This window comes from Capronia epimyces, assembly GCF_000585565.1.
Source record: "Capronia epimyces CBS 606.96 chromosome Unknown aczIQ-supercont1.4, whole genome shotgun sequence".
Lineage (NCBI taxonomy): Eukaryota > Fungi > Ascomycota > Eurotiomycetes > Chaetothyriales > Herpotrichiellaceae > Capronia > Capronia epimyces.
In genome coordinates this window covers 1,708,247-1,733,617 of record NW_006912907.1, presented here as the reverse complement: position 1 = coordinate 1,733,617, position 25,371 = coordinate 1,708,247, and the positions used below count along the sequence as shown (strand labels likewise).

General features: G+C 52.1%; 14 protein-coding genes across 14 annotated transcripts in view; 9 read left to right on the top strand and 5 right to left on the bottom strand.

Moving 5' to 3' along the window:
- Positions 1–2,122, bottom strand: part of A1O3_05265 (uncharacterized protein) — a gene marked incomplete at both ends in the record, with an annotated part of 2,593 nt that extends 471 nt beyond the window's left edge. The window contains 7 exons of the mRNA XM_007735390.1: positions 93–300; positions 413–674; positions 759–796; positions 856–1,146; positions 1,228–1,385; positions 1,458–1,736; positions 1,863–2,122. Of these exons, the coding sequence (XP_007733580.1) occupies positions 93–300; positions 413–674; positions 759–796; positions 856–1,146; positions 1,228–1,385; positions 1,458–1,736; positions 1,863–2,122 (1,496 nt within the window). The remainder of the gene's footprint in view (positions 1–92; positions 301–412; positions 675–758; positions 797–855; positions 1,147–1,227; positions 1,386–1,457; positions 1,737–1,862) is intronic.
- A 1,290-nt stretch (positions 2,123–3,412) lies between these two features.
- Positions 3,413–4,597, top strand: A1O3_05264 (uncharacterized protein; the record flags this gene model as incomplete). The annotated part of the gene is made up of 3 exons (XM_007735389.1): positions 3,413–3,630; positions 3,683–4,226; positions 4,277–4,597. The coding sequence occupies 3 exons, from the start codon at positions 3,413–3,415 to the stop codon at positions 4,595–4,597; spliced, it is 1,083 nt and encodes a 360-aa protein (XP_007733579.1).
- A 595-nt stretch (positions 4,598–5,192) lies between these two features.
- Positions 5,193–5,963, top strand: A1O3_05263 (uncharacterized protein; the record flags this gene model as incomplete). Its single annotated transcript, XM_007735388.1, has 2 exons — positions 5,193–5,248; positions 5,297–5,963. The coding sequence occupies 2 exons, from the start codon at positions 5,193–5,195 to the stop codon at positions 5,961–5,963; spliced, it is 723 nt and encodes a 240-aa protein (XP_007733578.1).
- Positions 5,964–7,096: 1,133 nt separating this feature from the next.
- Positions 7,097–8,202, bottom strand: A1O3_05262 (uncharacterized protein; the record flags this gene model as incomplete). The annotated part of the gene is made up of 3 exons (XM_007735387.1): positions 7,097–7,889; positions 7,944–8,008; positions 8,068–8,202. 3 exons carry the CDS (start codon positions 8,200–8,202, stop codon positions 7,097–7,099), a joined length of 993 nt encoding a protein of 330 aa, XP_007733577.1.
- Positions 8,203–8,686: 484 nt separating this feature from the next.
- Positions 8,687–9,119, top strand: A1O3_05261 (hsp10-like protein; the record flags this gene model as incomplete). Its single annotated transcript, XM_007735386.1, has 3 exons — positions 8,687–8,920; positions 8,983–9,041; positions 9,095–9,119. The coding sequence occupies 3 exons, from the start codon at positions 8,687–8,689 to the stop codon at positions 9,117–9,119; spliced, it is 318 nt and encodes a 105-aa protein (XP_007733576.1).
- Positions 9,120–9,673: 554 nt separating this feature from the next.
- On the bottom strand, positions 9,674–11,659 carry A1O3_05260 (uncharacterized protein; the record flags this gene model as incomplete). Its single annotated transcript, XM_007735385.1, has 1 exon — positions 9,674–11,659. One exon carries the CDS (start codon positions 11,657–11,659, stop codon positions 9,674–9,676), a length of 1,986 nt encoding a protein of 661 aa, XP_007733575.1.
- A 540-nt stretch (positions 11,660–12,199) lies between these two features.
- Positions 12,200–12,823, top strand: A1O3_05259 (uncharacterized protein; the record flags this gene model as incomplete). The annotated part of the gene is made up of 3 exons (XM_007735384.1): positions 12,200–12,257; positions 12,318–12,563; positions 12,615–12,823. 3 exons carry the CDS (start codon positions 12,200–12,202, stop codon positions 12,821–12,823), a joined length of 513 nt encoding a protein of 170 aa, XP_007733574.1.
- A 973-nt stretch (positions 12,824–13,796) lies between these two features.
- Positions 13,797–14,682, top strand: A1O3_05258 (primary-amine oxidase; the record flags this gene model as incomplete). Its single annotated transcript, XM_007735383.1, has 3 exons — positions 13,797–13,856; positions 13,909–14,337; positions 14,386–14,682. 3 exons carry the CDS (start codon positions 13,797–13,799, stop codon positions 14,680–14,682), a joined length of 786 nt encoding a protein of 261 aa, XP_007733573.1.
- Positions 14,683–14,787: 105 nt separating this feature from the next.
- On the top strand, positions 14,788–15,930 carry A1O3_05257 (primary-amine oxidase; the record flags this gene model as incomplete). Its single annotated transcript, XM_007735382.1, has 1 exon — positions 14,788–15,930. One exon carries the CDS (start codon positions 14,788–14,790, stop codon positions 15,928–15,930), a length of 1,143 nt encoding a protein of 380 aa, XP_007733572.1.
- Positions 15,931–18,200: 2,270 nt separating this feature from the next.
- Positions 18,201–19,746, top strand: A1O3_05256 (aldehyde dehydrogenase; the record flags this gene model as incomplete). The annotated part of the gene is made up of 2 exons (XM_007735381.1): positions 18,201–18,366; positions 18,425–19,746. The coding sequence occupies 2 exons, from the start codon at positions 18,201–18,203 to the stop codon at positions 19,744–19,746; spliced, it is 1,488 nt and encodes a 495-aa protein (XP_007733571.1).
- An 842-nt stretch (positions 19,747–20,588) lies between these two features.
- Positions 20,589–21,618, top strand: A1O3_05255 (uncharacterized protein; the record flags this gene model as incomplete). Its single annotated transcript, XM_007735380.1, has 3 exons — positions 20,589–20,804; positions 20,904–21,023; positions 21,190–21,618. 3 exons carry the CDS (start codon positions 20,589–20,591, stop codon positions 21,616–21,618), a joined length of 765 nt encoding a protein of 254 aa, XP_007733570.1.
- A 355-nt stretch (positions 21,619–21,973) lies between these two features.
- A1O3_05254 (uncharacterized protein) lies at positions 21,974–22,537 on the bottom strand (the record flags this gene model as incomplete). Its single annotated transcript, XM_007735379.1, has 1 exon — positions 21,974–22,537. The coding sequence occupies one exon, from the start codon at positions 22,535–22,537 to the stop codon at positions 21,974–21,976; it is 564 nt and encodes a 187-aa protein (XP_007733569.1).
- An 895-nt stretch (positions 22,538–23,432) lies between these two features.
- A1O3_05253 (uncharacterized protein) lies at positions 23,433–24,471 on the top strand (the record flags this gene model as incomplete). The annotated part of the gene is made up of 2 exons (XM_007735378.1): positions 23,433–23,485; positions 23,547–24,471. 2 exons carry the CDS (start codon positions 23,433–23,435, stop codon positions 24,469–24,471), a joined length of 978 nt encoding a protein of 325 aa, XP_007733568.1.
- Positions 24,472–24,582: 111 nt separating this feature from the next.
- Positions 24,583–25,076, bottom strand: A1O3_05252 (DNA-directed RNA polymerase I, II, and III subunit RPABC3; the record flags this gene model as incomplete). The annotated part of the gene is made up of 2 exons (XM_007735377.1): positions 24,583–24,688; positions 24,751–25,076. The coding sequence occupies 2 exons, from the start codon at positions 25,074–25,076 to the stop codon at positions 24,583–24,585; spliced, it is 432 nt and encodes a 143-aa protein (XP_007733567.1).
- Positions 25,077–25,371: the final 295 nt, after the last annotated feature.

Sequence of the window (25,371 nt, the reverse complement as noted above, 5' to 3'; positions counted from 1 at the left end):
GAGAGAGAGAGAGAGAGGTGTGTGTGTGTGTGTGTGTGTGTGTGTGTGTGTGTGTGTGTGTCAGAATGAACATGGCAACTATTACTACTCACCAAGATACACACGACCCCGTCCAGACCAAATCCTTCATCAGAGAATCTTTGTACTCCTGGAAGTCGTCCACGGCCGCTTGCTTTGGGGCAAGGGATTTGATTCCGTCTGTTTGAAGCTTTTGAGCCGCGGCAAAGGCATACCTGAGATTCGCCTCCAGGCAAGGAAGCAGACAGCCGTTGGCGAGTGGGAAGTTTGGCCCGCTCATGACTAGTCGGTTAGCATATACTTGTGACTCAGTATATTCATATGTTTTCGCTTGTGAACGTGAATTTGAACGCTAATATAACCAGGATGATGCCGGGAGGCTGGGTCGACTCACTGAAGTAGTTGGGAATTCCCGCAGCCGCAATCGAGAGGTAGGAAGTGGGCTCGTCCTGCCAAAGGTCTTGAAGATTCTTCTCGAAACCAAGCACGGGGAAAGGAGGTCGAAAGGAAGTGTCGAATCCGGTCCCACAGATAATGGCATCCACCTCTATTACCTTGCCATCGGACATTTTCAACCCTGTCGGGGTCACTGAAGAGATGGGATCGTTTTCAACGGTCACGTTGTGCGAAGCGAGGGCTTCGAGGTAGCCATGGCCCTGGGGAAATCGTGTGTGAGTTCAGAATTGTCCAATCGATTTCTTCGTTTGGTCAATGTGGAGGAGGATTGGATTTGGTCTTACAGGTGTCATGCGCCGGCAGCCGACTTCGAAGTCAGGCACTGAGAGATGCTCGTCAGCTCACGCCGTCCAGACTTGGAACCCTGCAGGGCCCACGCACCGGTCTTGCTGATTAGTTGTTCATCATTCCCCAGCCTTTCTCGCATTGCCTTGGCGAATGTCTCAAACATGGCCTGTTGCACCGGGGACCCTTTCCACTGAAGATCGAAGAATTTGTTCATGGCAGACTCGATTTCCTTTCGGTATTTGAGATACTCGTTCTTGTCATTCAACCAAGTTGACTTCTGCTTCTCCGAGAAGAAGGTCGTCCGACCCTCGGGAGCAAACTCGGCTGCTATTTCGGGGGTGATCCAAGTTTTGGACCGATTGAATGATATCATATGTTTGACCTCTGATCAGGTTAGTATATATACCCCCAAGTGCCAGATCATCAATCACTGCAGCTGGTCTACGAAACCGAACCTGGACTTACTTGGTTGTAGCTGTGGGACGATCTGAATGGCCGAGCTGCCGGATCCGATGATTGCCACTGTCTTGCCCTCGAAGCTATAGCTGTCGTCCCACTCGGCTGAGTGAATCAGTTTTCCCTCGAAAGTGTGGAGGCCTGGAATCTCCGGCCACTTCCATTTGCTGTAGAGGATGGTTAGTACAGACAAACGGAACCGAGCCGTCAGCAATTTCATAAAGAGTGGGCAAGCCTACTTGAGAAAGCCAGCACCGTTGACGAGAAGATCCGCTTCATCTTCGAAGGTCGCGCCTCTTGCTGTGTCTTCAATCTTGACCGTCCATTTGCCTCGTGCGTCGTCCCATCGAGCGGCAGTTACACGATGGTTGAGTCGGAGAAATTCATCAACTCCGTATGCGATCGATCGACCTTTGAAGTATTCGTACAGCTCCACGGCGCCTACGTATGCTCGAGACCACTGCGAGTTGCCTTCCCAGGAGTACGAGTACGCATGTGCAGGAATGTCGCAAGCGCATCTGGATGGCCGACCGGGTTAAACAATGCGACGCGACCATGAATATGAAGTTCAAGTAATCCAATCCATGAAGTGCCATGAGATTCAAACGATTGATAGGACAGAAGTCGGAAGTCGGAAGTCTTACCCAGGATACCGGTTCTCCAGCCACGTTCCCGTCACGTCGGCGTTCTTCTCGTAAATCACCATTTCCACATCTCGATCGGGGAAGGTCTCTTTGTATATCTTGACCGCCGCTATCCCCGTGATGCCTGCACCTATCAAGATCAAACGAAGGGGCCTCTTCTTCCCCAGATGGTGTTTGGGGTATTGGTATGTCGATGAATCTCCGTTGTATGGGACACGGAGACTTCCACTTTCATCAGCGGTTTGTGTCTGGTTTGTCATGGCCACGACTCTATTCTGTTTGAGTTGTACTTTAGGTACTGTAGGTACAGTACTTCGGTCGTTGTTCCTGGTCGATTGTAAATTTGAATGCTGGTAAATCAGTGATCAACTATTTGACGTTCCTGTTTCAATGGAAAGGGAAGAAGGGGATCCTGTTCGCCTATAAAGACCTGTGAACAGGGAAAGTCATCGAAGCTAGTTCTTCAGCTTCACAGGTGATGGCATACATACTGCACATACCTACTATACAGTACAAAGCTGGGGCCCGGGTCCCCACCTGCCCGTCCCGGGGGTAAGGAGAAGAGGGTGCTGTTTACCCCAAGGCTAAGGGACAAGGACGTAAGGACGCCGGAAACACTGCGAGCCGATCATTGACGAATCTCTCCCTATTTCGGCGCTCTAGTATTCCGTATTTTCTGGGGATTAGCGTCTAGAAGTCGCCAGGCTAGTGACACTTTGCTGTGTGCCGAAGCAGGCTAGGGAAACAATGAACCTGAACGTGAGCCTGCGAGATGAGATGAGTGGTGCGTGTTGCTCCCCGCGAATCAGAGGACTGTACTGTATGTAGTCCGCTGTCGAGGTATGTTATGTACATGAGGGGTCGCCACAACAGCACTCTCCGCCTCTGTTGTAGACGCCCCGGACACAGTCTCGATCTGTTCATTGGATGCTGGATTGATAGTCTGGAATTGATAATCTGTGAACACGCTCTGTCCTGCAATGTGGCGCCCGAGACTGCATATTTCTCGGCCCATGATGTTTCTTGAAGACTTCAAGACATGAAGCGGGATGAGAGTAGCGAGCAGCTTGGCCGGTTTAGAGTTTGATATCTCACCTGGAAGGGGGATAGAAAAATGTGTAAATTGCCAGACTGCTGGGCTCTGAGGTCATCCCCATCCAGTCGTTTGTTCAAGGTGCCGGTTAGGACCTGCCATCCAGGGCCATCGACAACAAGCTCATGATCGGACTGGTGAAGCTATAAAGTCACTGAGGACAGTTAGAGAGTACCGGCACATACTACATAGCATCTAGTATCACGACCAGGCGCGAGGGAATTCGACCACGTCGAGTGAGCGCGGGTATGTATATGTATGTATGTATGCAGAGTGCAGAATAGCAAGCTGGGGTGAGCACAGGGCTTAAGGCTTAAGGCGGCATCACCCCGGTCCCAAAGGGGGTTGAACCAGCCGTCTATACTAAATTTATTGGCCAGGCCACCATCCAGATGCAGTGTTCTGCCCCAGCCTTGTTTCGTCTCAACAGCAGCCACCCAGACTAACATTCTAGCAGATGGCTTCTCAGACAGGGCCCTCTTCCGGCACATCCACTCCAAGAGTGTTCACGGGTCAAGCGGCCTCAGCAGAAGAACTCCTCAAGTCGCAGACCGTTGGCCTTGTGCACCTCGCCGATTTTCGCAAACGTCGCGCCGATGTACTTGAACAAAAAGAGAAGGAGGCCCGAGAAGTGTCTGCCGGCCCTCGGCCGCAGGATGTTGAGGACAGCGACGGGTGAGCTCTTCACAATGCACAATAGAGGCCGGGGCTAACTTGAAAAGTACAGTGCGGTAACACGTCGCCCTGAGCAACCACTCAAGAAAAAGAAGAAGGCTGCAAAAGGTCTCCTATCATTTGGAGAAGAGGAGGGCGAAGATGAGAGCACACTTTCAACCCCGGCCTCCAAAAGCCCAAGAACCTCTGCGGAGCCATCGCCGGAACCATCCAGTAGCACTCGGAAATTCACACCTAATCCAAACTCTACACTTCCGCCTCCAAGAGTCATGACAAAAGCCGCCCTGGCCGCGGATGCTGCTGCTAGAGAGAAGTTGAGGCGTGAGTTCTTGGAAATCCAAGAGGCGGTTAAGCAGACTGAGATTGCAATGCCGTTTGTGTTCTATGACGGGGCAAACATCCCTGGCGGCACGGTCAAGGTTAAAAAGGGCGATCACATATGGCTCTTTCTTGACCGATGCCGAAAGCTGGGTGCCGAGCTAGGTGTGTCTGGTAGCGGTGCCAGTCTCAAAAGCAGAGAGGACAGCAGGAGGCAATGGGCTAGAGTCGGTGTGGATGATTTGATGTGTGTTAGAGGAGAGGTTATCGTCCCACATGTGAGTGAACCCTTGCGCACGTCCATAGTTTTGACGCTGACATGATTTAGCACTATGAATTCTACTATTTCATCGCAAACAAGATTCCCGATCCGACGAGGAAGGGAAGGCTTTTGTTTGACTATTCAGGCACCACTCCCAGGACAAGGGGCGACGAGGGGTCCTCGCTGCCCCGTGCGCCGGCAAAGGAGGAGTTAGAGGGCCAGAACGATGATCCAACCTTGACCAAAGTGGTTGATAGACGCTGGTATGAGAAAAACAAGCACATTTATCCCGCCAGTGTATGGAAAGAGTTCAAGGCTGGTAAGGAGTTTGAGGAGATAGCAAAGGGTCGCAGGGATGCACAGGGCAACGCCTTCTTCTTTGGTTAAGAGCAAAGCTTGTGCAAGTATGGTCTCGTTATCTTCTCCAGGGACGGACTACTTCTCTGCAGGTCCCAGTGTCAATTATAGACGGCTGGCCGGCTTGAATGCGAACGAGGTCACGTCATGCTTCTAATCCTGGGCTCGAGTGGAAGACAACTTATCCAAGTCTCCCATTCCGCTCCAGCTCGAACAGCCTGAGAGCCTAACTCCCGGTCACCGCTGGGCAACTCCCTATCGTGTGCTCGATTCCATTGCTCGAAGATCTCGATGCTACGGCTGAGGTCATGGACCAGCGTCTACGCTGCAACAACCAGACTGGCGGACCATGCCGTGCTGTCCTGTCACAAGAAGCGGTCGTTACTACCTGCTCGCATGTTCCAGCCTGCGCCTTGTGGGTTTCAACCTTCTGACCCCTCATAGGCACATCTTCTGCGTCGCATGCTCCCAAAAGGCTGGCCTGATTGATACACCTCGCCCCCAGCGTCGCTGTCCTGTGTGTGCAACGGCCCTTCCAAACATCGATGACGCGGTTCAAACACGCCTCAACCCTTCGGAAGAATACAAGGCCAGTGTTCTTAGCGGACTCGATCCATCAACGATTATGGAATGCGCAAGCCGGGCAATAGCATTTTGGACCTATCAAATCACACAGGAAATGTGAGGAAGTGGTTTCTTTCGACCCAGCAGTCTTTGACCGAGTTGCAGCTCTTATCAGGAGTATGTTGCCAGAAACCTCGGCGAACAGAACGACCACCTCAACACAGCGGTAGATCAAATCGTCCACGATGCCAATGCCGAAATCCAGTCGCTGGAGAAGAAGCTTGAGGGTACGAGCAACTCCCAGCAGCCTGCTACACATTCTGACTTGAACGGAGCGCTCACGGTCGACCACAAGACATTGGAGCATAAATATACCGAGCTTGTTGATCTCTACCGGGAAAAAAGCAGAAAGCATTCACAGACCCAGAAGTTATATGACACACTGAAGAGAAAGTGCCTTGCTGATCAGAGCCATGGCGTGGTCTTCAATAACGATGGTCAGACTCTCAGATCCGTGAACCCTTTACCACAGCCGGCTATGGCCCGTGCCCGGACAGATTTGAATGAACAATCCGCACAGCATCAGAGATTCAACGAGAGAACTGATCTTCGAGGTGGACCGTTGCGCCAGGGCCCAGAACAACTGCATCCCCACCAGAGGTCAGGTAGCAGCGCGTATGGTGGTGACCAGGTGGGCATGCCGCCACCAGAAAAGTCTCGGATGACCAAGCCACGTATGTTTCTCCGCGCCCAACACATTATGCTTCTACTCACAGTTCGAAGCAAATACCTCGATCCCTGGCACTCCAGCGCACAGGATAGCTTTACCTAATCAGACCTGGACACACACGAATCGCGCACCTGTCCTCACCACAGATTCGCGTGTTCAGCTGCCCGCCCATCTTCACGTGCCCGGTTCGGCTCGCCGCCAGTCATTGTTCCATAGCAAGATACCCGGAGCTCGGAACCTTGGTGGGACTTCAGGACCCATGAGACGTGGTCGAGCTGGTACCGTGGCATCAGTGGACACGGTACCGAAGTTCACCTCATACACTGGTAATAACATATTCGTCCGGAGCGGGGGCGTGGCTAACAATATATAGACAGATTTTACAATGCTGAACACCGTAACGAAGATATCAGCGGATCTGCCACACGTTTCTCGGAGCGGCTTTATTGAATACTGGGGCATCCAGAGAACGTGTAGGAAGCTTCTCACATTTGTGGGATGGTAGCAGGGCCACTGGCAACATCGCCCTACTTGGTATGCTATTGCGCAGGGGCTTAGGAGTCCCGCTCCTTAGTCACTGATGCCCTCGGACATTTCATTGTCGTCTGAGTAAATTCGCTTGTAAGGCGGAATGACGATTTCAACCCTGACGTTCCCTTGCTCAGTATCATAAGTATCCGCATGACACATACTGTCGAATTTCAATGCTGTAAGCTCCGTCTCGCTCGGTCTTGCCGTCCAGCCTAGATCTCGGCAGAGGCAAGGCTGAAATACGCCTCGCGATCTTGCAGAAGCCAAGGAACGAACTCCGCGGATGGAGCGAGAGACAGGAGTTGAGACACGGGGGGCTGGATCAGAAAGAAGTCTGTCCCGTTTGGGCACGAAATAGAAGTCCAGCTGCTTCTTCGGTTTGAGCTCTGAGTAGCCTCGAAGAATCTCCTCCAGATGCGCACACCTATTCTAATCTCACACATACCCTTTGTACCTGGCCCACGTTCCAGATCCGAGCTCACCTGCTCAAGCATCTCGTCGTATCGCATTCCAGTGCCGACTTGCAAAGCACCCAGCCACGTGCGATCTTGCATAACTTGTGTTCATCGTGCCCTGATTTTCGCCGCCCACGGTAAGATTTCCTTCTTGAAACATTCGAAACGTAGTCCCATCCCGAGCCGAGATCGCCAGCAGTCCCATCCCAATCAGATGTGAATAGGGGAGTCTGGGTGCCGAAAATGTCGCTACCAATTTCTTCTTCCACCCTTCCCTCTTCCGCGACCAAAGCCGCCTCCACCGCCGCCACCTCCTTGGTCAAATCCACCGCCGCCAACCCCTCCGCCGGAGAACCCGCCAGAAGGACCGGTAGGGGGTTGCGGTTGACCCATGATACCGGCTCCGCCGGCGGCCATGAACTGCATGAATTGAGACGGGTCCATGGCTGTCGGATCGAGGCCTTGAGATGTCATAGCTGCAAACATCTGCTGCATTTGAGCCTCAGAGGGCATTGCCATTTGCGACATGTCACCGGCAGGACCAGCACCTGAAGCTGGACCTGGACCAGGAGCACCAGACATGGGCGGCATGCCAGGCATTCCACCGCCAGGGATCCCTTCGACGAACGCTTTCAGTTGCTCGGCTTGCTGGGTGATCTCCTTGACTTCCTTGGGCATTTGTTGCTGCTTCAGGCAATAAGATGCCCAGGTGAACTCATCAAAGCCGTAGTTGAAATAGTCCGTAATATCCGCACCGGGCTTTCGCCACGGCTTGGAAGAGTCGGTGGGAAAGTCAACGTCAAAGTCCGTCGAAAGGATAGGCTTGCCTGTGGCTGGATGGATGGGGTTCCCGTTTGGATCGATCTTGGATGTATGCCGCGCGGGAAATTCTGTGCCGGGACGGTCGTTCGGTGGTTGCGAGTCTCCTCTCGTATCAGCAGCAGGAGTTCCTGCCTTGTTGACTACTGGTGTCGGTGTCGATGACGACTTTCTGATATTATCTGCAACTGTTGGAAGAAGGCTTGAGGGGCGTTTCGTCTGTCTGAGCGGTGTTAGTTAGTTGTGGTCTTGAGACGATCGTCCCCGGGAGACGTACGATCCTGGTTGTTCTGCTTGAGGCTCGTCTTTGGCGTCTGCATCAATGATAAAGTCGACGTCATCCTGTAAACAGTCACCTTTATGGTCCAGCAAAGAATGTTCGTTCGAGAAGATATGCGTACGTCGCTTTCCTCTTCGACTTCCTCGCCCTCCTCTTCACCGTCTTCCACATCCTCCATCTTCACCTCTCCCTGGGGTCGGTTGCCATTCGTCTCACCGTGCTCCGGGTAGATATCGTCATCATCTGAGTCCATCATCTTGTCTTTTCGCCACAGGTCTTTCTCGAAATTAGAGCGACTTGATGGACCGTTCACCACCACAGACAAAAAGACCACGCCGCAGTATGTTTACTTTGTTTGCTTGTTTTGCATATTGGGCTTGGCGAGTTTGGCCAGCTGGACGGGGAAGTTGGCCAGTAGCAGACAAGTACCTCAGGTGGAGTCAAAGACACCAATCGGAGCTCACATTTCTTCAAAGGAAGGTATGGCGATTGCGGATGGTTCGAGAAAAAAAGTACCCCGTACCTAGAGTGAGGTATAGATGCTCATCTGTTTACAGGTCCTCTGCACATTTTCTCACCTTTATTTGCTTGTCTACGAGAGCTTCACACCCGTACACCATCTTCGCTATTTCTAATCGCTACCCTTGCAATCTTCAACATGGTCAGTTAGCCTCTTTCGTCCCAGTGTTCCAGCGCCCATCCCATTTGCGATATCCAGGACACCTCGCTAACAGCTCCATATGCAGACTACCGCTCTGAAGAGTATCCGATCCCTCGTCCCTCTCCTTGACCGAGTTTTGGTCCAGCGGATCAAGGCAGAGCCGCGAACCGCTGGTGGCATCTATCTCCCCGAGAGCAGTGTCAAGGACCTAAACGAAGCAAAGGTTCTGGCCGTGGGCCCTGGTGCGTTTGACAAGGATGGAAAGAGACTGTCAATGAGTGTGCAGGAGGGCGACAAGGTTTTGATTCCTCAGGTATGGTAGAACAAGTAACGATGAGCGCATTGAGGATAGAGACTGACGAGATCCCTCTGCAGTATGGTGGCAGCCCCGTGAAAGTCGGAGAGGAAGAGTACCATCTATTCCGGGACCATGAGTATGTGATACCTGGACTTTCAACGTACCGAGCATCTTACTGACAATGACAAGGCTGCTCGCCAAGATTAATGAGTAATTGTTGCAATTCCGCAATTTGGGTGCTGCATCTGCCCGAACATCAGACACAATCCGGCAACACACAACCGACAAGCACAAGTCAAAGCCAAAGGTTCCGAATTTGTACACATTGTACACCATGTAACACCACTGGGGCACCGGTCTTGGGTCTCAACAAGAAATCAAAACTCTCAAGGTCCAAGACGAGGAAGATAAGGAGGAAACTGTAATCTCAGCATCAGTGACAAGCGCGGAGTCTGTCCTGCATCTTGCATACACCATTGTGAATATTTTCAAAAAAGACAATACATTTGATCTCCGCTCAAAGTGCTACCAACATTTTCAATCTTGTACTCGACTGGTATGGGCCAACTTGCATATGCCTCAAGCCCTGCCATAATTGCAAGCGTAATTGCCCATAATCCTAGACCATGAAGATGACTTCTCTCGCTCCGGTGGCTCCAGCACCAACACTGAAACGGCCACATCTATGGAGGCAGCCTAGTTTCTCAAGCACTGGCGCCAACATGCGGCTTTCACCTCCTCTGCCCCATGCTACCTTCAGAATGGTTCTTATTTGAGACTGGGGATGCTTCTAACCTCGAGTCCCCGTCCGATAACCTCTCTGAAATCCAGACCGACCTCGCCCAACATTTCCCTTTCATGGGCCCAGACCACGTCCATGCATTCTCTCCACAGCTTGCCGTCCTTCTCTATGGCACTCAATTGCCGTACCAGCAAAGTATTGAACGTCTCCAGGTGCTCATTGGCCCACTTGATGCACGCGCTGATAGTGACAGGTGGGAACGAGGCCTGGTAGATAAGCACAGTGTTTTTGACAATTGTAAAGTAGACATAAGAGATAGTGAACACGTAGCGATGGAGGTCACCCTCAAACACGCACTGTCGTGTCCGCTTGGTCAGAGTCTCGCTCCGCGCGTTCAAGTAAAGCTCTCGAGCCCTGTCTTCAAATCCAAGACGGATGAGGTAGCTGGATGTTTTCTTGGTGGCTTCCATAAAAGAAGGCGTCTCCACGAGTTCGCGGCAAAGGACTGCTGCGAGTTTGGCAGCACGTTCGTCAACCTTGACCGTGATTAGCTCCTGAGCGATTGAATTGTTCTTCAAACTCTTCGCGACTTTGCGGAGCCTTTCCACTTTTTCGACAGCTTCGTCGAAGCGTTGTAAAGAGATCTCGATATCAAGGTCATCAATTTGTCCTTCCACCCATCTGAAATTCTGCTGTTTTCCATCAACTTCAATCAAGATATCCGGCCTCTCCTTTGCGGAATTGATACTCTCGATGATTTCTGTGTTTCTGGCAGATGCCGGGTCTCGCGAGGCGAAATAATTTAGGCTTTCACCTTGTGGCTTGTTTTGCTCTTCGTGGGTTTTGCTAGCTTTGCGACAATCCTCTGTGGCCTTTCTCAATGCCATTAGAAGTCCGTTTTTTGCTTTCTCGTCGCGCTTCTCATGTCGATATGTAAACGACCTGCCGCCAGATCGTATGGTGAGTGCAGATAGGATTGCCTTCTCTTCGGCCGCCGCAGGGCTGCCAGTGGTCATAGTAGCTGCCATGTCTATGATTTCAATGTCTTGCAGTGGCCAGCATTCTTCGGCAACAAGTTTGGTAGGGGCTGGGCCCTGTTGAGGCGCATTAGGATCAGTTCGCTTGCGTTTCTTAGACGCAACCAGGAGATGATCGTTCAGGATAACAATCCGAACAGGCCGTTTTGCCTTCCACGTAGCACTGTCAAGTTCAATCCAGTTTCCAGTTTCCGCGACGATGTGACGACCAGGGGCGGCGGGGAGAAACTTTTGGGATTTCTCGACATTTTTCCATAATGCTTGAAGCTGGATGTTCCACATCTGCTCCAGGTTTGCAACCGAGGTCCTGTTCGCATTCCGTCTGGGTTGCGATGGGCCATTGAGATCTGGCGAGAATGTACTGTTGCTGGTCCCTGAGCTCGCCTGCCCAAGTGTACCTGTCAGCTCTGACATTAGATGCTGAAGGATTGACATCTCGGCCTTGAGCTTCTCCGCCTCTTTACTGATCTTGATGAACTGAGTTCTGTTCTGATATACGCTCTGCTGTAGTTCGGCGGAGTTCCGGTTTTTGAGTCGCTGTAGGTTGGTCTGGTATTCATGAATGTCTTGTTCTGATGCATTAGACAGAAGCTCGGTAACATAGCGTTCGTGTGGAAGGTTTGGGTCTTTGAGAGTTTCACTGTCGACAAGCAGTGGACGTGACGGCGATGTTCCTGGACGACGCGGTGAACCGGCTTGTGAGCGTCGTTTGATTCCACCAGGAAGACCGGGCACAGGGGGAGCTCCGACAGTGCTGAAGTCAGGTAGTTGATTATAACGCGTGGAGTATCGTCGTTTCACAAGATCGGACGTCTCGGTAGGGGCATTTCGTTCTCGCGGGACTGTCAGAGTATTCTCTGACTTCTTCTGCTGTGCAGCCGGCTTCGTAATACCAGGCCCAGTGGCATTTCGGGGTGCGCTTATGGTAGGCCGGTCTTTGCGCTTTTTCCGAAGAGTGAGGTTCCTTGGGTCCATTGTGACAAGGAGACAGGTGGAAAGATGGTCCCGGGCTGTACACGATGTTTCGTAGTCATGCAGACATGCAGCAAGGTCTCTGTCCGATTTCTGAGTTCATGGTATAAGCGTTGCCCAAGGCCGGCTTGAACCAAAGGGGTCAGCCATCCCCGGATCTGCACCTTTCAGGCCAACAGTGGCGCCGCCCTGCATCACACGAGCATCTCCTTCTCACTCTTTAAAACAGCGTGATGCTTTGGTACGGCCGAGCACAAAGAGCATGTGCGTGGCTTGGCAGCAGTCAGCTGCAGCCCGGCCTTCGCAACTGCAGTGTCAAGTCCGCGAGTTCAAGTTTGGGGTTAACTTGAAGCTGGGAAATTTAGTAGAAGCTATTCAAGACATCACTATTTCGCTCGACATTCTTGGACGAAGTCACTATTGCGGCATATACTCGGTCTATCCATCATTTGATAACAGTTTGGGGGCCTTTTTTCCATCCTTTTGATACCAATCGTTTGAACTGCAGCCGCTCCTCAACGGTGCCCGGTACCGTTACCCATCATGAAGACATCAACTATTGTCACACTATCCGTTGGCACGGCCGTGTCCGGACTGCTTGGTACGTCGATGCAAGATACACCAGCTTCTTGAGGCGAGTCGATCGCTGACATACTAGCAGCGTATGCTGTGTATTTTGACTACAAGAGGAGAAACGACCCCGAATTCCGAAAAGCTTTGAAGAGAGAGTCGCGCAGGCAAGCCAGATTAGCCAAGGAGGAGGCTGAGATTCAAGGCAAGCAACAAAGAGAAGAGATCAAGCATGCCGTTCAAGAAGCCATTGAAGAAGGCTTTCCCACAGACATCGAAGAGAAGGAGGCATTCTTCATGCAGCAAATAGCGCAGGGAGAGGCGTTGGCTGGAGAAGGTCTGCGCCAGTCCTTCCTATATATCAGAGGTAGAAGCTTATTCTTTACAGGTTCGGATCCCGTCGGTGCTGCTCTCTGTTTCTACAAAGGCCTCAAGGTCTACCCGGAACCTTCATCACTCATCGGCATCTACGATAACACCGTCCCCAAAGATATCCTCGAAATCCTGGCAATCATGGTAGCCCAAGACAAAAATCTCAAAGTTGGCTCCTTCGGCGCTTCTAGCGAGGCTTCCGACAATGGCCCTGGCGTCGAATGATTTCTTTCTGCATGATGAGCGTACGCCAATGTACCAACAAGAACTTCAGTCTTTGTTGCGCAGGGGGGATATCGGCATGTTTCTCAGATTATCTGCCCCGAATCTCACCTCTGTGTACAACAGATGTATACCAGCGCCCCTTGACGGTGCCAGTTCCAGAACATGCTCCTGGCTTGGACATAATTCAGCGGTCGCCCAGTTAATTGATTCAATCAAAAGCTTGACAAGATCTTTAATGCATCCTCTGCACATCTGAAGCTATTCCCTGTCCTTGACAAAACCGAATGTCCCCCTGCTCGGGGCACCGCGATACAGCTCTTATCGATGTTGGCTTCACAGGCTGGACCCTGATCCCCGTCTATTTGCCCATCATGCCCCAAAGCCCATCATTATTGTCTGCCCAAATATACTACAGGTCCAGATAACAGGGCGGCCTTGCCAAGTTTCCTTCCATCGTCGGAAATACAGAAATCGACCCAGACCTCGAACTCGGTTTGTTAACGGTACTGCGACGAGATGGACTCTCGCCAGTGCGTGCCGCAGTGACAGATACCTTGAGCATAGACCGGAGTTAGAGATGGGATTACCTGCCCAATTGTGGCAAGCAATCAGTCTGCTCTAGAATGTCTCCGTTCGGAAATGCGATCTAGTTCCTTGGACACTCGACTGTAACTGACATGACTGTGCTAGAGGACATCGCGAATATCCGGCAAGGCTTGACGGAGCGGCTACCTCCGCAATGTTGGACTTGATGCCCAACCTAGCGTTTGGGGAGTATCAGGCTTTGGAGACATTTAAGCTCTCGTACCTTCCTCTCGTGAGCTAAATCTATTGTCAAAAGGCGTCCTGGGTTCTCGATGTGGGATGATAGGATTGGCCGACCACTCCCCGATTTATAGGATTATAGAGGGCAGACGCAATCGCAGTTGGATTCGTCGCTCGAGACACTCTGAGAAGCGTCTCTATCGCAGCGATGACAGCGACACCATCGCGGCATCCATTTGACCCTTTGACCCCCCAGGAAATATCTCAAGTACGCGTTCCCGAGAAGTCTTCTCTCTCGGCTGTCAATGACTAACTGACAGGCCGCCCATCATGTCCGAGCCGCCTTCCCAAACCAAGATGCGTATTTCCGGGTCATTACACTCTCGGAGCCGCCGAAGGCAGATATGATCCAGTTCCTCGAGGCCGAGAGCAAACACGACATTCCGCAAACTAGGCTAGCTCGGGTTGCCATGGTTCAGGCGTTCCTGGGTCCACGGGACAGTGATCACTTCTTTCAGTTGAAGGTCGATGTTACATCAGGCAAGATACTCAAGCAAGCACAATTGCATGGCTGTCATCCACACGTCGACGCCAGTGACATGCAGAGGATTGAGCGAGCTTGCCTTGACAACTCCGGGGTGCAAGATGCGATCAAGGCGATGCAGTTACCCGAAGGAGCCCTGGTGAAGATTGAGCCGTGGACTTATGCGACTGACGGCATGAATGACATGAGCCAGAAGATCAACATGGTAAGACGATTCCTGTTATAGTCGAGCTGAGGGCTTAAGGAAATCTAGTGCTACTTCTATATGCATTTATCCCACCACCCGGATGCTAACTATTATGCTTACCCTCTGGATCTTTGTGTCGAAGTGTCTGGGAATGCACGAGTTCTCAATATATATTCTTTGCCAAATGGGACATCCAATGAAATCAGCACTACCGCGAGGCCGTACGACCAAAAGAAGATCCATGACTCCAACGTTGAATACCATCCTGACTTGTTCTTGGAGCACCGCACAACGACGAAGCCGTATCATGTCTCGCAACCGCAGGGCCCCTCATTCGTGGCCGAGGGTAACTTGATCCGCTGAGAGAAGTGGACTGTTCGGGTTGGGTTCAATTACCGAGAAGGCTTAACTCTCCACGACGTCAGATACGGCGGCCGAAGCCTTTTCTATCGACTGTCTCTCTCCGAGATGTTTGTGCCTTACGCGGACCCTCGGATGCCGTACGCACGCAAGGCAGCCTTTGATCTTGGAAACAACGGAGCAGGAATCAATGCCAACAATCTGCAGCTCGGGTGTGATTGTCTGGGTCACATTAGATATTTCGACGGTTGGCATACTACATCTTCGGGAGATCCTCTTCAGATCCCCAACGCCATCTGTTGCCATGAAGTTGACGACGGCATTTTGTGGAAACACACAAATTTTCGTACAGGTAATGCCGTTGTCACGCGCTCTCGCGTGCTAATCCTCCAGACCATCATCACCGTCAGTAACTACGAGTACATATTCGCTTTCCACTTCGGACAAGATGCATCTCTCCACTACGAGGTTCGAGCGACAGGGATCGTGTCTACTGTGCCTATTGGCATTGGAGACAGGGTTGCGTTCGGTACGGTTGTCTCACCAGGTGTGCTGGCGCCATATCATCAACATCTTTTCTCTTTGCGAATCGATCCGGCGATTGCAGGCTACGAGAACTCGTTGCTTATAGAAGAATCGCACCCCATGCCAGTTCAGGATCCCAAGGTGCACAATCCATTTGGGGTGGGATATACAACCGAGACTCAGTTCGTCGAAAACGAATCTGGTCACGACCTTGACCACACTGTCAACAGGGTTTTCAAGATTGTCAATGAGGATGTAATCAATCCTGTCACCGGCGGACCAGTTGGGTACAAGCTCTCGCCGTTCTACAGTCAATTGCTTTTGGCTCATCCCTCCTCATATCACGCGAAGAGGTCTGAATTTGCAGCTCACGCAGTTTGGGTCACTCGTTATCATGACGACGAACTATTCGCTTCGGGTCAGCACACCATGCAATCTCAGGGTGGGCAGGGAATTGCCTCATGGATTCGAGAGCGCCAGGAGAAGAAAGAAGCCACCAGCGTCAGGAACAAAGACATGGTCATATGGCATACTTTTGGCTCGACACACAATCCTCGTGTGGAAGACTGGCCGGTGATGCCATGTGAGAAGATGCAGGTAGGACTCAAACCTGTCAATTTCTTCACGGCGAATCCTGCAATCGATGTGGCTGTGTCAACGCAAGATAGGAATCAGAGCGTTCTTGTCAACGATAGTGCTACGGCGACAAAGGGGCATTGCAAATAGAAAGGCAAGTTTTCCCGGATGGGGGATGGTGCACTGGTTGGGCCTCTAGGATAGCAGCCATCCAGTCTTTTTTGGAATAGAACAATGCAATTATCTTACAATTCACTCAGCAAAGACCATGGCATCCATTTCACAGTCTTGACTTCTGCGAATTCTACGAAGTGGTCGAGGCTACCAAGGCCATAAATACTATGTGAGTGACTTCAAGGGGCAGTCTGTCACGTGCCCACCATAGGCATCTCGGACGGCAGCACAGCAATGCGGGCCGCCCAAAAACAACCACGGGTTGAACTGCCAACAAAAACATAAAAACAGCAAAAAAGTTGATTGCCCAACAAGCCCGAAACTGCGCATATCTTGCCACGGTGTAATCTCACATCGCCAACTCCGGGTGGGGATGTCTCTGCAGAATTGCTTCCCTCAAGGGTCATCTCCATTGCTTAACGCCCCCTAGCAATCGTGGTTTACACACACGAGTAGGATGAGCGACCCGAAATTCCGAGTAAGGCACACGTGAACAAGTGGAGTGTGAAGCGACGCCCAAGGCTCAAGGCAACCTCCTAACTTTTTGACCACGACAGCCAAATGCCAAGAAAGTGAAAGTGATTCATATACCATCTTTTTCTTTTTGCGTTCAGTATTGTCTATCACGTGAGTGTGAGTGGCGTTTGTCACGTGAGAGGACCCCTTCTTGCTCACCGATGAGAGCGACGATTGATCATCGGTAGATCATCATGTTGAGGATCTTGCAATGACGTCGACGTTATAATTTCAATTCGATGACACAAAGACGACGCTCATACTCGATCCGTGCTAGGTACCTACTCTGTACATGTATGAACTGTGTCTTGCGTCTTACTAGGTATCTTGTGTGGCAGCATTTTCGTCGTAGAAAAGCGTTAGGTACGTACCAGCGACCTGGATATCTTACTAATTGCTAGTAGGAGAGAAAAGGGGCCAGCTCAATTCCGCGTGGCATAGGGATTTTCACGGGCGAGGGGTTCTCTGCCCTAGCTGCGCCACCTGCGCTACCACCACCATCAGGCTGGCACGACAGCAGCCGTAGACTGAGGACTCTACCTTAGGGTGTGTTCCGCTCTCCTCTCATCCTCTCACTTTGTGCTCCTCTGTTCTCTACCTAGGTACTGCTGGGCACTCGACTTTCGGCCCATTATTTCCCCGTCCCATATTGGCGTCCTTACCACCGACCACCACCCACCACCTCCTCCCAATTCTCCCTCTCATCACTTCAACCGAGCTACGACGGGAGACGCAGGTCTCTTTGCCTCTCCAGCTGTCGGCATTTCTCGGGGTCGAATGAATAGATCACTGATGCATGGACTCTAATCCTTCAGGTGGTAGGCCCGCACCGAAATCCAGTGTCTACCATACCCACAAGCTGATACCTCAATAATGCAAGAGAGGTCTTGAACCGTTCGCCCGTGTTCCGTTGTCCAGCGTCCGTTCCGCCCTTGAAACCTGCTAGCCCCTAGCACTCTGGCACTCTGGCACAATTTCTCGATGCAGCGGTCGTCCTTTCAACCAGTGATTAGTGATGTAGCGACCTCAACCCTGATCCCCGCTAGCGGGTGGACAGCCACCCTGGTCCAAGTGAAAACGCAAAACTTGAAGGCAGGCCGCACATACCAAGTATACCCCTCTTTTGGAGGCCCAGGTTCAGCTGGCACGAGAGACTGCGCCTGCCCGCGACACAGAGGTCAGGACTAGGACCGGGACCGGGTGGCGGGATCATGAACACAAACAATAATGATCACGGGTAAATAGACATCATCACAACTCGTGATCCCGAGCCTACACATAATATGCCCATCCTTCGAGCCGCCGGTTGCCATCCTTTACTCCAGTGCCCACCACCGTCCTACATCCACTGGCCGTGCTGGGTGACCCTTCAACAAACCCCGCAGTTGGCTCCAGGCCGCCCCGGCCAGCCAATTGCCAGCCTCCCGCCTCAGCGCATTGATGGGGATCGTGCAGCCGCCGTTCGGCCTAATGAAGTCTATTGCTGTGCCTCCTGACTGGCTCGGAGTATAGGAAAGCGAAAGGCTCGGTAGATGTCATTACAGTGTACAAACCCTGGATGGCGCGGGGAAGGTCTCAGACTCAGTGACACGCACACCCAGAGGCTCGAGGGTTGCAAATAAAGCCTGCCCTCGCCCTCGGTTGAACCCTCCCCTCTCCTTCAATTCATCCAGTCCCCTCTTGACCTTTGATACCCATTTTCCACAAAAGTCGTTCCCAGTACCCTGACCATGTCTTTAACCCAACGGATCGAGACGCCCTCCGTCACCTATGATCAACCCTTGGGTTTGTTCATTGACGGCAAGTTCGTGAAGGGTGTTGAGGGCAAGACCTTCGAGACCATCAACCCCACCAACGAGAAACCCATTGTCGCAGTTCACGAGGCTGGTCCAGAAGGTGAGTGGACCCCAAAAGGAAGAAATGTCTCGCCTTTGATGCTGACAACGGCGCTCAGATGTCGACATCGCTGTCAAGGCCGCCCGAAAGGCCTTTGAAGGCGTTTGGGCGCATACCCCTCCTTCCGCGCGAGGCCACTTCTTGACGAAACTTGCCGACCTCTTCGACGAACATACTGATATCCTCGCTGCCATCGAATCCCTTGACAATGGCAAGGCCATCTCTATGGCCAAGGTTGATGTCCAGCTCGCGTCGGGCTGCTTGAGATACTATGGAGGGTGGGCAGACAAGATCCACGGGAAGACCATTGATACGGACCACGAATCTTTCAACTACACCCGACACGAACCTGTCGGCGTGTGTGGCCAGATCATTCCCTGGAACTTCCCCATCCTCATGTGGTCCTGGAAGATTGGACCTGCCTTGGCCACCGGCAATACCGTGGTTCTGAAGACCGCCGAACAGACCCCTCTGTCGGCCCTGTATGCGGCCAGTCTCATCCAGAAGGCTGGTATCCCTGCTGGTGTCGTCAACATCATCTCTGGCTTCGGTAAGACCGCCGGCGCCGCTATCGCTTCTCACATGGATGTCGACAAAGTTGCCTTCACTGGCTCGACCGTTGTAGGCCGCGCCATCCTCCAAGCTGCCGCCAAGTCGAATTTGAAGAAGGTTACCCTCGAGCTCGGAGGGAAGTCGCCCAACATCGTCTTCAACGATGCCAACCTTGAGGACGCCATCTCTTGGGTCAACTTCGGTATTTTTTACAACCATGGCCAATGCTGTTGTGCTGGCTCGAGAATTTATGTCCAATCTGGTATCTACGACAAGTTTGTCGAGGCATTCAGAGAGCGGACTATTCAGAACGTCGTCGGTGATCCGTTCCACGAAAAGACGTTCCAAGGACCTCAGGTCAGCCAGCTCCAGTTTGACAGAATCATGAGCTACATCGAGTCCGGCAAGGAAGCCGGTGCTAAGGTCGAGACTGGCGGTGCACGCCATGGTGACGAGGGATACTTCATCCAACCAACCATCTTCTCCAATGTCAGCCCTGACATGAAGATCATGCAAGAAGAAATCTTCGGCCCTGTCTGCGCCATCAGCAAGTTCGAGACCGAGGATGAGGTCATTAAGGCCGGCAACGAGACCGCCTACGGTCTCGCCGCTGCAGTCCACACTACCAATCTCAACACTGCCATTCGTGTCGCCAACTCTCTCAAGGCTGGCACCGTGTGGGTCAACAACTACAACATGCTCAGCTACCAAGTGCCTTTTGGCGGCTTCAAGGAGTCTGGAATTGGCCGTGAACTTGGCAAGTATGCTCTCAGTAACTACACACAGGTCAAGTCGGTCCGCATCCGACTGGGAAACGCCCTCTTCTAGGGGAATCTGTCCATGAAAACCAGTGAAACGAACCCAACTTGAAGTCAAATGGGTATCGGAATGAAACCAAGCATGGAGAATGTAAAAAGCCTTCTCTTTGCCATCTAGGGGTGAGCTGCGCTGATATGCTGGACCAAATGTTTACCGTCAAACCGGTCAAGGTGTTTGAATCTACTAGCGCTTTTTGGTTTTGTCTGTACATGTTAATGAGAGACGAAGGGTTAAACATGGAACCCATGAAATAGGAAAAGCTTTTCCGACACTTGTACTTCACAATGTTTGTATTGTACGTGTCCAGGCTCTACTGAGTAGATGGCGGTGATATGGTCTTGTGGCCGCATGGTCACCATCGCCTCATGACGTCGAACGACAATTTTTCGTTTGGCTGGAGCCAAGTTCCGGTCGAACTCGCTCCGAGACGCACCGGATCACGAATCACGTGATGATACTTAGGACACCAGCTTGCCCGACCCATTAGGCCAATCAGCGATGAGCAGAATAATATGAACGGAGTCTGTACCTTATCCGTACTCCCACACCGTAGGGAGTACAGAGGATCTAATCACCTAGGTCGGGGACCTCAGTAATAGTACGGATGCAGTGATCCTGATTCCTGAAGATAGAAGATACCTTACCTTACCTGACTTCAGTACTCCGCACCCGCACCCGTATACCATAAGACAATCGCAGGGATTTGATTTGCTCCACATCCACATCCACATCCACATCAACATCTACATCTACATCCACATCCTTCCTGGAAAGTGAGGTTCTGGCCGTGCGATAGACGATAGAGACACCCACTCGAGACCAGACAGATTACAGATTGTATATTGGCAACCATGGCATCGGGGGCATATCTGGATACACAAGCACAAACACAAGCACAAGCACAGGCAACGACGCCGCCACCGTTGTCGTCTGGGTCTGGCGACAGTGAGAGTGCAGTGCCCGCCCCTCCTCCTCCTCCTACAGAAGCGCCCGATGCCGAGTCGGCGAAGCTCTCGGTCGCGGACTTTGGAGTGTTCAATCGCCTGGCTGTCATGATGGATGCATATGTGAGTTTAGTCGAGTCGCGCGCTTGCTTTTGTATCTTGAAGCTCTTGAAGCACTCTTGCCATAAATTCGCCATACTTGGAACAGAAACAAGGCCATAGGATGCGAGAACGTACATCCACGTCCATGGCTCCATTGATTCCAGCATAAGCGTGTTTATTGATTTTTATTTCTGTTACATCAGCATCAGCATCAGCATCAGCATCAACATCAGCATCAACGTACGTCCATAGCACCATTGATTTCAGCATAAGCATGTTCATTTGTTTTTGTTTTTGTTTTGTTACATCAGCGTCAGCATCAGCATTAGCATCAGCATCAACACCACCAACATCAACCTCATGATACCTCTGCAGCGCTGACCGTTTCTACTCTACTTGTCTTCAGCACAATCATTTCCGATCCACCTGGAATCTGCTGTACAAGGCATGTACAGATAGCTCCCGGCCGGCAGGGATGTCGATCCGAAGCTTCGTGTCGCAAGGTCTGCGACTCTCCCGCGCCCTGACCATGCACCACACCATCGAAGAGCAGCATATCTTCCCGGAACTGGCCGAACGGATGCCGGCTTTCGCGCCGCACGAACATCTGATTACCCAGCACGAGCAGATCCACGAGGGTCTGGAAAGGTTCGACGCCTATCTCGATGCATGTGCGTCCGGCGAGAGGGAGTTGCGGCTGTCGGAGCTGAAGGAGATCATGGATTCTTTCGCACACGTGCTCTGGGCCCATCTGGACGATGAGGTGCGCATGCTCGGCGCCGAGAATATGCGCAAGTACTGGTCTAAAGATGAGATCCTGTCAATGAATTGGTGAAGAGTGCTGGGTTGCTGGGTTGCTGGGTTGCTGGGTTGCTGGGTTGTTTGAGACTGATGCTTGGAGTTGGACTTGGAGTTGGGCTATCGGGCACGGTTAGACTGTATTTTGGGATTCGATTAGCATTAGCCTTGACCTAGCCAACCTTTGCCTCTCGAATTCGAGTCTCCATCAGTATCGACACGTTGGCTTTTCCTGTTGTCGACCGACATCTGCTCGTACAGGGTTCTATTGGCCATCGCCAAGAAGCCTAACCCACCCCTTCCCGCAAGTTTTTGGACTCGACCATTCTTTTATAAGCACAGACGAACCTCCTGATGGCGGACATGGACATGGTACAAGTTCAGTTTGCTTATCAGTCCTGATCCCTCTCCAGGAAACCCGGATCATTCTGCACCTTGCTCTCGAACTTTGTCCACCAATCCTGGAAGCTCTTCAGAGGGATGACTTCGATGCCGTTGGCCGTGTTTCCCGCAAAGCTGGACAGGAAGTTGAAAGCGTTCTTGATGATGCGCTGGGCGAGCACCCTCGTGTCCGGGGCCGGGGCGCGTTTGACGACCGCATTCGAGTCCGACGGCGTTTGTTGGAGCTGCACCAACTGCGCCTGGATGTTCTGCACCGGCTCGACCGAGATGCCCAGGTTGACTTCCCCGCCGGTCTGCGAGTCGGGGATGCTCACCCTGAACAAGGCCGACGGCTTCTCGTTGCCAATGGCCCCCAGGAACTTGAACCCCTGCTCGCCGGGCAGCTGCATGTAGACGCCGGCGGCCGTACCGGGAGGAAGCAGGTTGTTCGGATGCATGAAGACGCCGACGTTGTGGAACGTTGGAGCCGCCGGGAATGACACTGCGAACTGGTTCGCAGACACGCTGGTCATCTCAGCGATCACGGGTCGCGAGGGGATGAACACGCCGAACATGTTTGCTGGTTGCTGCTTGGCCTTGGGACCCAAAGTCCACACTGTGGATTGTCCGCCTGAGTTGCGTTGGCTTCTACCTCGAACAAACAGCTTTCAGACAAGCAGACAAGGGAAGTCCGGTGCAGTCGTCTGAAGTAGGTGCCCGGACTGCTTCTACTTCGTTGACGGGTGATTGGCGATTGGTAAGATGGTGGTTGGCTGGTCAGCCTCGTCGTGGTGCTAATTCGTCGGACTGACGCGGAGTGAAGTCGTACGGATTCCACGTGTGGTTGTGGTATATGCCGGTCCTCGTTGCGCAAGATCGACAGAAGAACAGACACATATATACATCACACAGACTGGTGTGGCCGTCGAGGTCCTTTTTCCATCACACGACCGGTCGGACGGGGTCGTTATAACATGACATGCCACCAATGCCAGTTGCAAAATGACGGCGTTTCGCCAAGCCCTTAGCCCGTGTGATGCTAGTGCTACTAGTAGTAGTAACTGGTAGCACCTAGAACAGTCTGTACCAGTACTCCGTACAGAGAGACTACTACAGTACCACCACTGACCAGTGCCTCCCTTCGGTTAGGTACTAAGTCGAACATTTCGGTGCCTGCGTTTTCCGATCCGCGCCTAGCGCCTCCCTGGTAGGTGCCTAGATACTGTACCTTACAGAGTATTCGTACACATACCTTGGTACCTAAGGCTGGCCTGCTAATCTCTCAATCTCTCCGGATTCTTTCTTGCAGCTGTGAGGACTAGCGACCAACGGCCAGCAGTCAGTTACGATACGCAGTTCGAACGCAGGCCGTCGAAGTGAGATAAGACCAGCTATCTGTCAAACCAAGGTCGGCCTGTGCTTGCAGAAACAAAAAAGACTTCCAACTGCCCTGCCCGTCCGACGACCATCATGGGACAGAAACGACCGAGAACGAATCTGGATCTGGTCAACGAATGCGACAAGTAAGTGGGCGAAGTGATATCATATGGCTTGGGGCCACCAAAAACTGAACTGATTTTCAAGCTTTCCATACTACTCAGACGGTCCCGAGGTATACAAGGCAACTCTGCAGGATTACTATCATTTTCTCCTGGAGGGATATGAGACATGTCTGGGTTATGTGACTTCGACAGTCGCAGCTCAACTACCCATCACCCAACACTGGACTCGCGATGACAGCAAAAGGCGTCTAATCTTCCAACCCCGCGATGATAGCGGTGCACCAGTCCAGACACTGGAGGAGCGGAACAACATCTTGGCAGAATACCTCCAGGACGTCAGAGAGAGAAAGATCTTTCGCGTCTTAGACGGTTGGCGTGCCGAACTCTATCCAGTATACGGTCCAAACAAGGAACTGCTGTTGAACATGGAACGGTCCGCATCGCCTCTGTTTGGAGTGGTCACTTATGGTGTCCATCTGACAGGCTATGTGAGGACTGACGAGGGTATGAAGATATGGACGCCTCGACGCTCCTTGACCAAGCAAACGTATCCCGGCATGATGGACAACACCGTCGCCGGCGGCATCAGCACCGGAGAAAGGCCGTTCGAGTGTTTGGTGAGGGAATGTGAGGAGGAAGCCTCACTTCCCGCCGAGCTTGTCCGTTCAGCAGTCAAGGCTTGTGGGACACTGACATATTTTCACGTCCGCGATGCCAGAGCTGGAGGGGAGACAGGACTCTGTCAGCCCGAGGTCCAATACATTTATGACCTAGAAATGCCGCCGGATGTCATACCCAGTCCGGGGGACGACGAAGCAATTGACTTCCAGCTCTTGACGGTGCAGGAAGTTCAAAAGGCAATGGCCGACGGAAGGTTCAAGCCAAATTGTGCCCATCTTTTGCTGGAATTCTTCATCCGGCATGGCATTCTGACCGAGGAAAATGAGCCCGAATATATCGAGATTTCGTCCAGGCTCCACAGGAAGTTGGAATTCCCAACTGCTTGAGACCTTCGAGGGACCACTCCCGTACGAGTACCATGAACGCCTTCGCTGAAGAGACTTTTGTTTTTCACTCCCATTCCCCCAAAATGCCTCGGTCGGAAAGTGCCGTCGGATTTATTTCTTGATCAGCAAGTAGACATAGTCGATCCGGAGTGCGTTGAGAAGGGCATACGGGCCGTCCATGTAAAGCAACAGGCCGCCGAAGGAAACATAGACCTTGCTAGATATGGTGTAAGCAGTCTGCTGCGCCATGCATAGGCAGGGATCTTTGTGCAGACTCACATGTTCTCTCCGTTACCCTCCTCGAATCTGTAAATCTTGCCATGGCACACATAGTCGAATTCGTCCGCGAGCGTTTGTTCCCCACGGCCGACTTCTCTCCAGCCCTTGCCGTCGTCCTTGCTCCCGTCGAGGTTCAGCGAGAGAGCCAGCGCGACGGTCATGCGGTCGTCCACGTTGAGCGAGTACAGCTCCGTGTTGACATCGAGCGTGAGGAGCACTTCCTGCCCGCCCTCGCTGTAGGCTTTGATGCGCGACACCCGGTCGTATTTGGCGCTGTTGACGTCCGTGATCTTGAAGCTGTTCTCGAACAGTATGTTTTCAGACATCTTGCCGGCGTTGCAAATTGCAGTCTCGTCCAACCAGAGGCAAGGCGAAGATGTCGTCGTAGAGCGCAGTCGCAGTCCCGGATCCAACAAGTCGCGTTTGAGCGCAGCAAGAAAAAATCATGGTAAATTGACGGCGGGGTCACGTGGGGACTCACCTGCTGGCCGCCGCTTTAAAGTGCATGCCCACTCTCTACAGCCTTGCCCTTTTTCCTATCTTCAATCTTCAATCTTCAATCTTCAATCTTCAATCTTCAATCTTCAATCTTCAATCTTCAATCTTCAATCTTCAATCTTC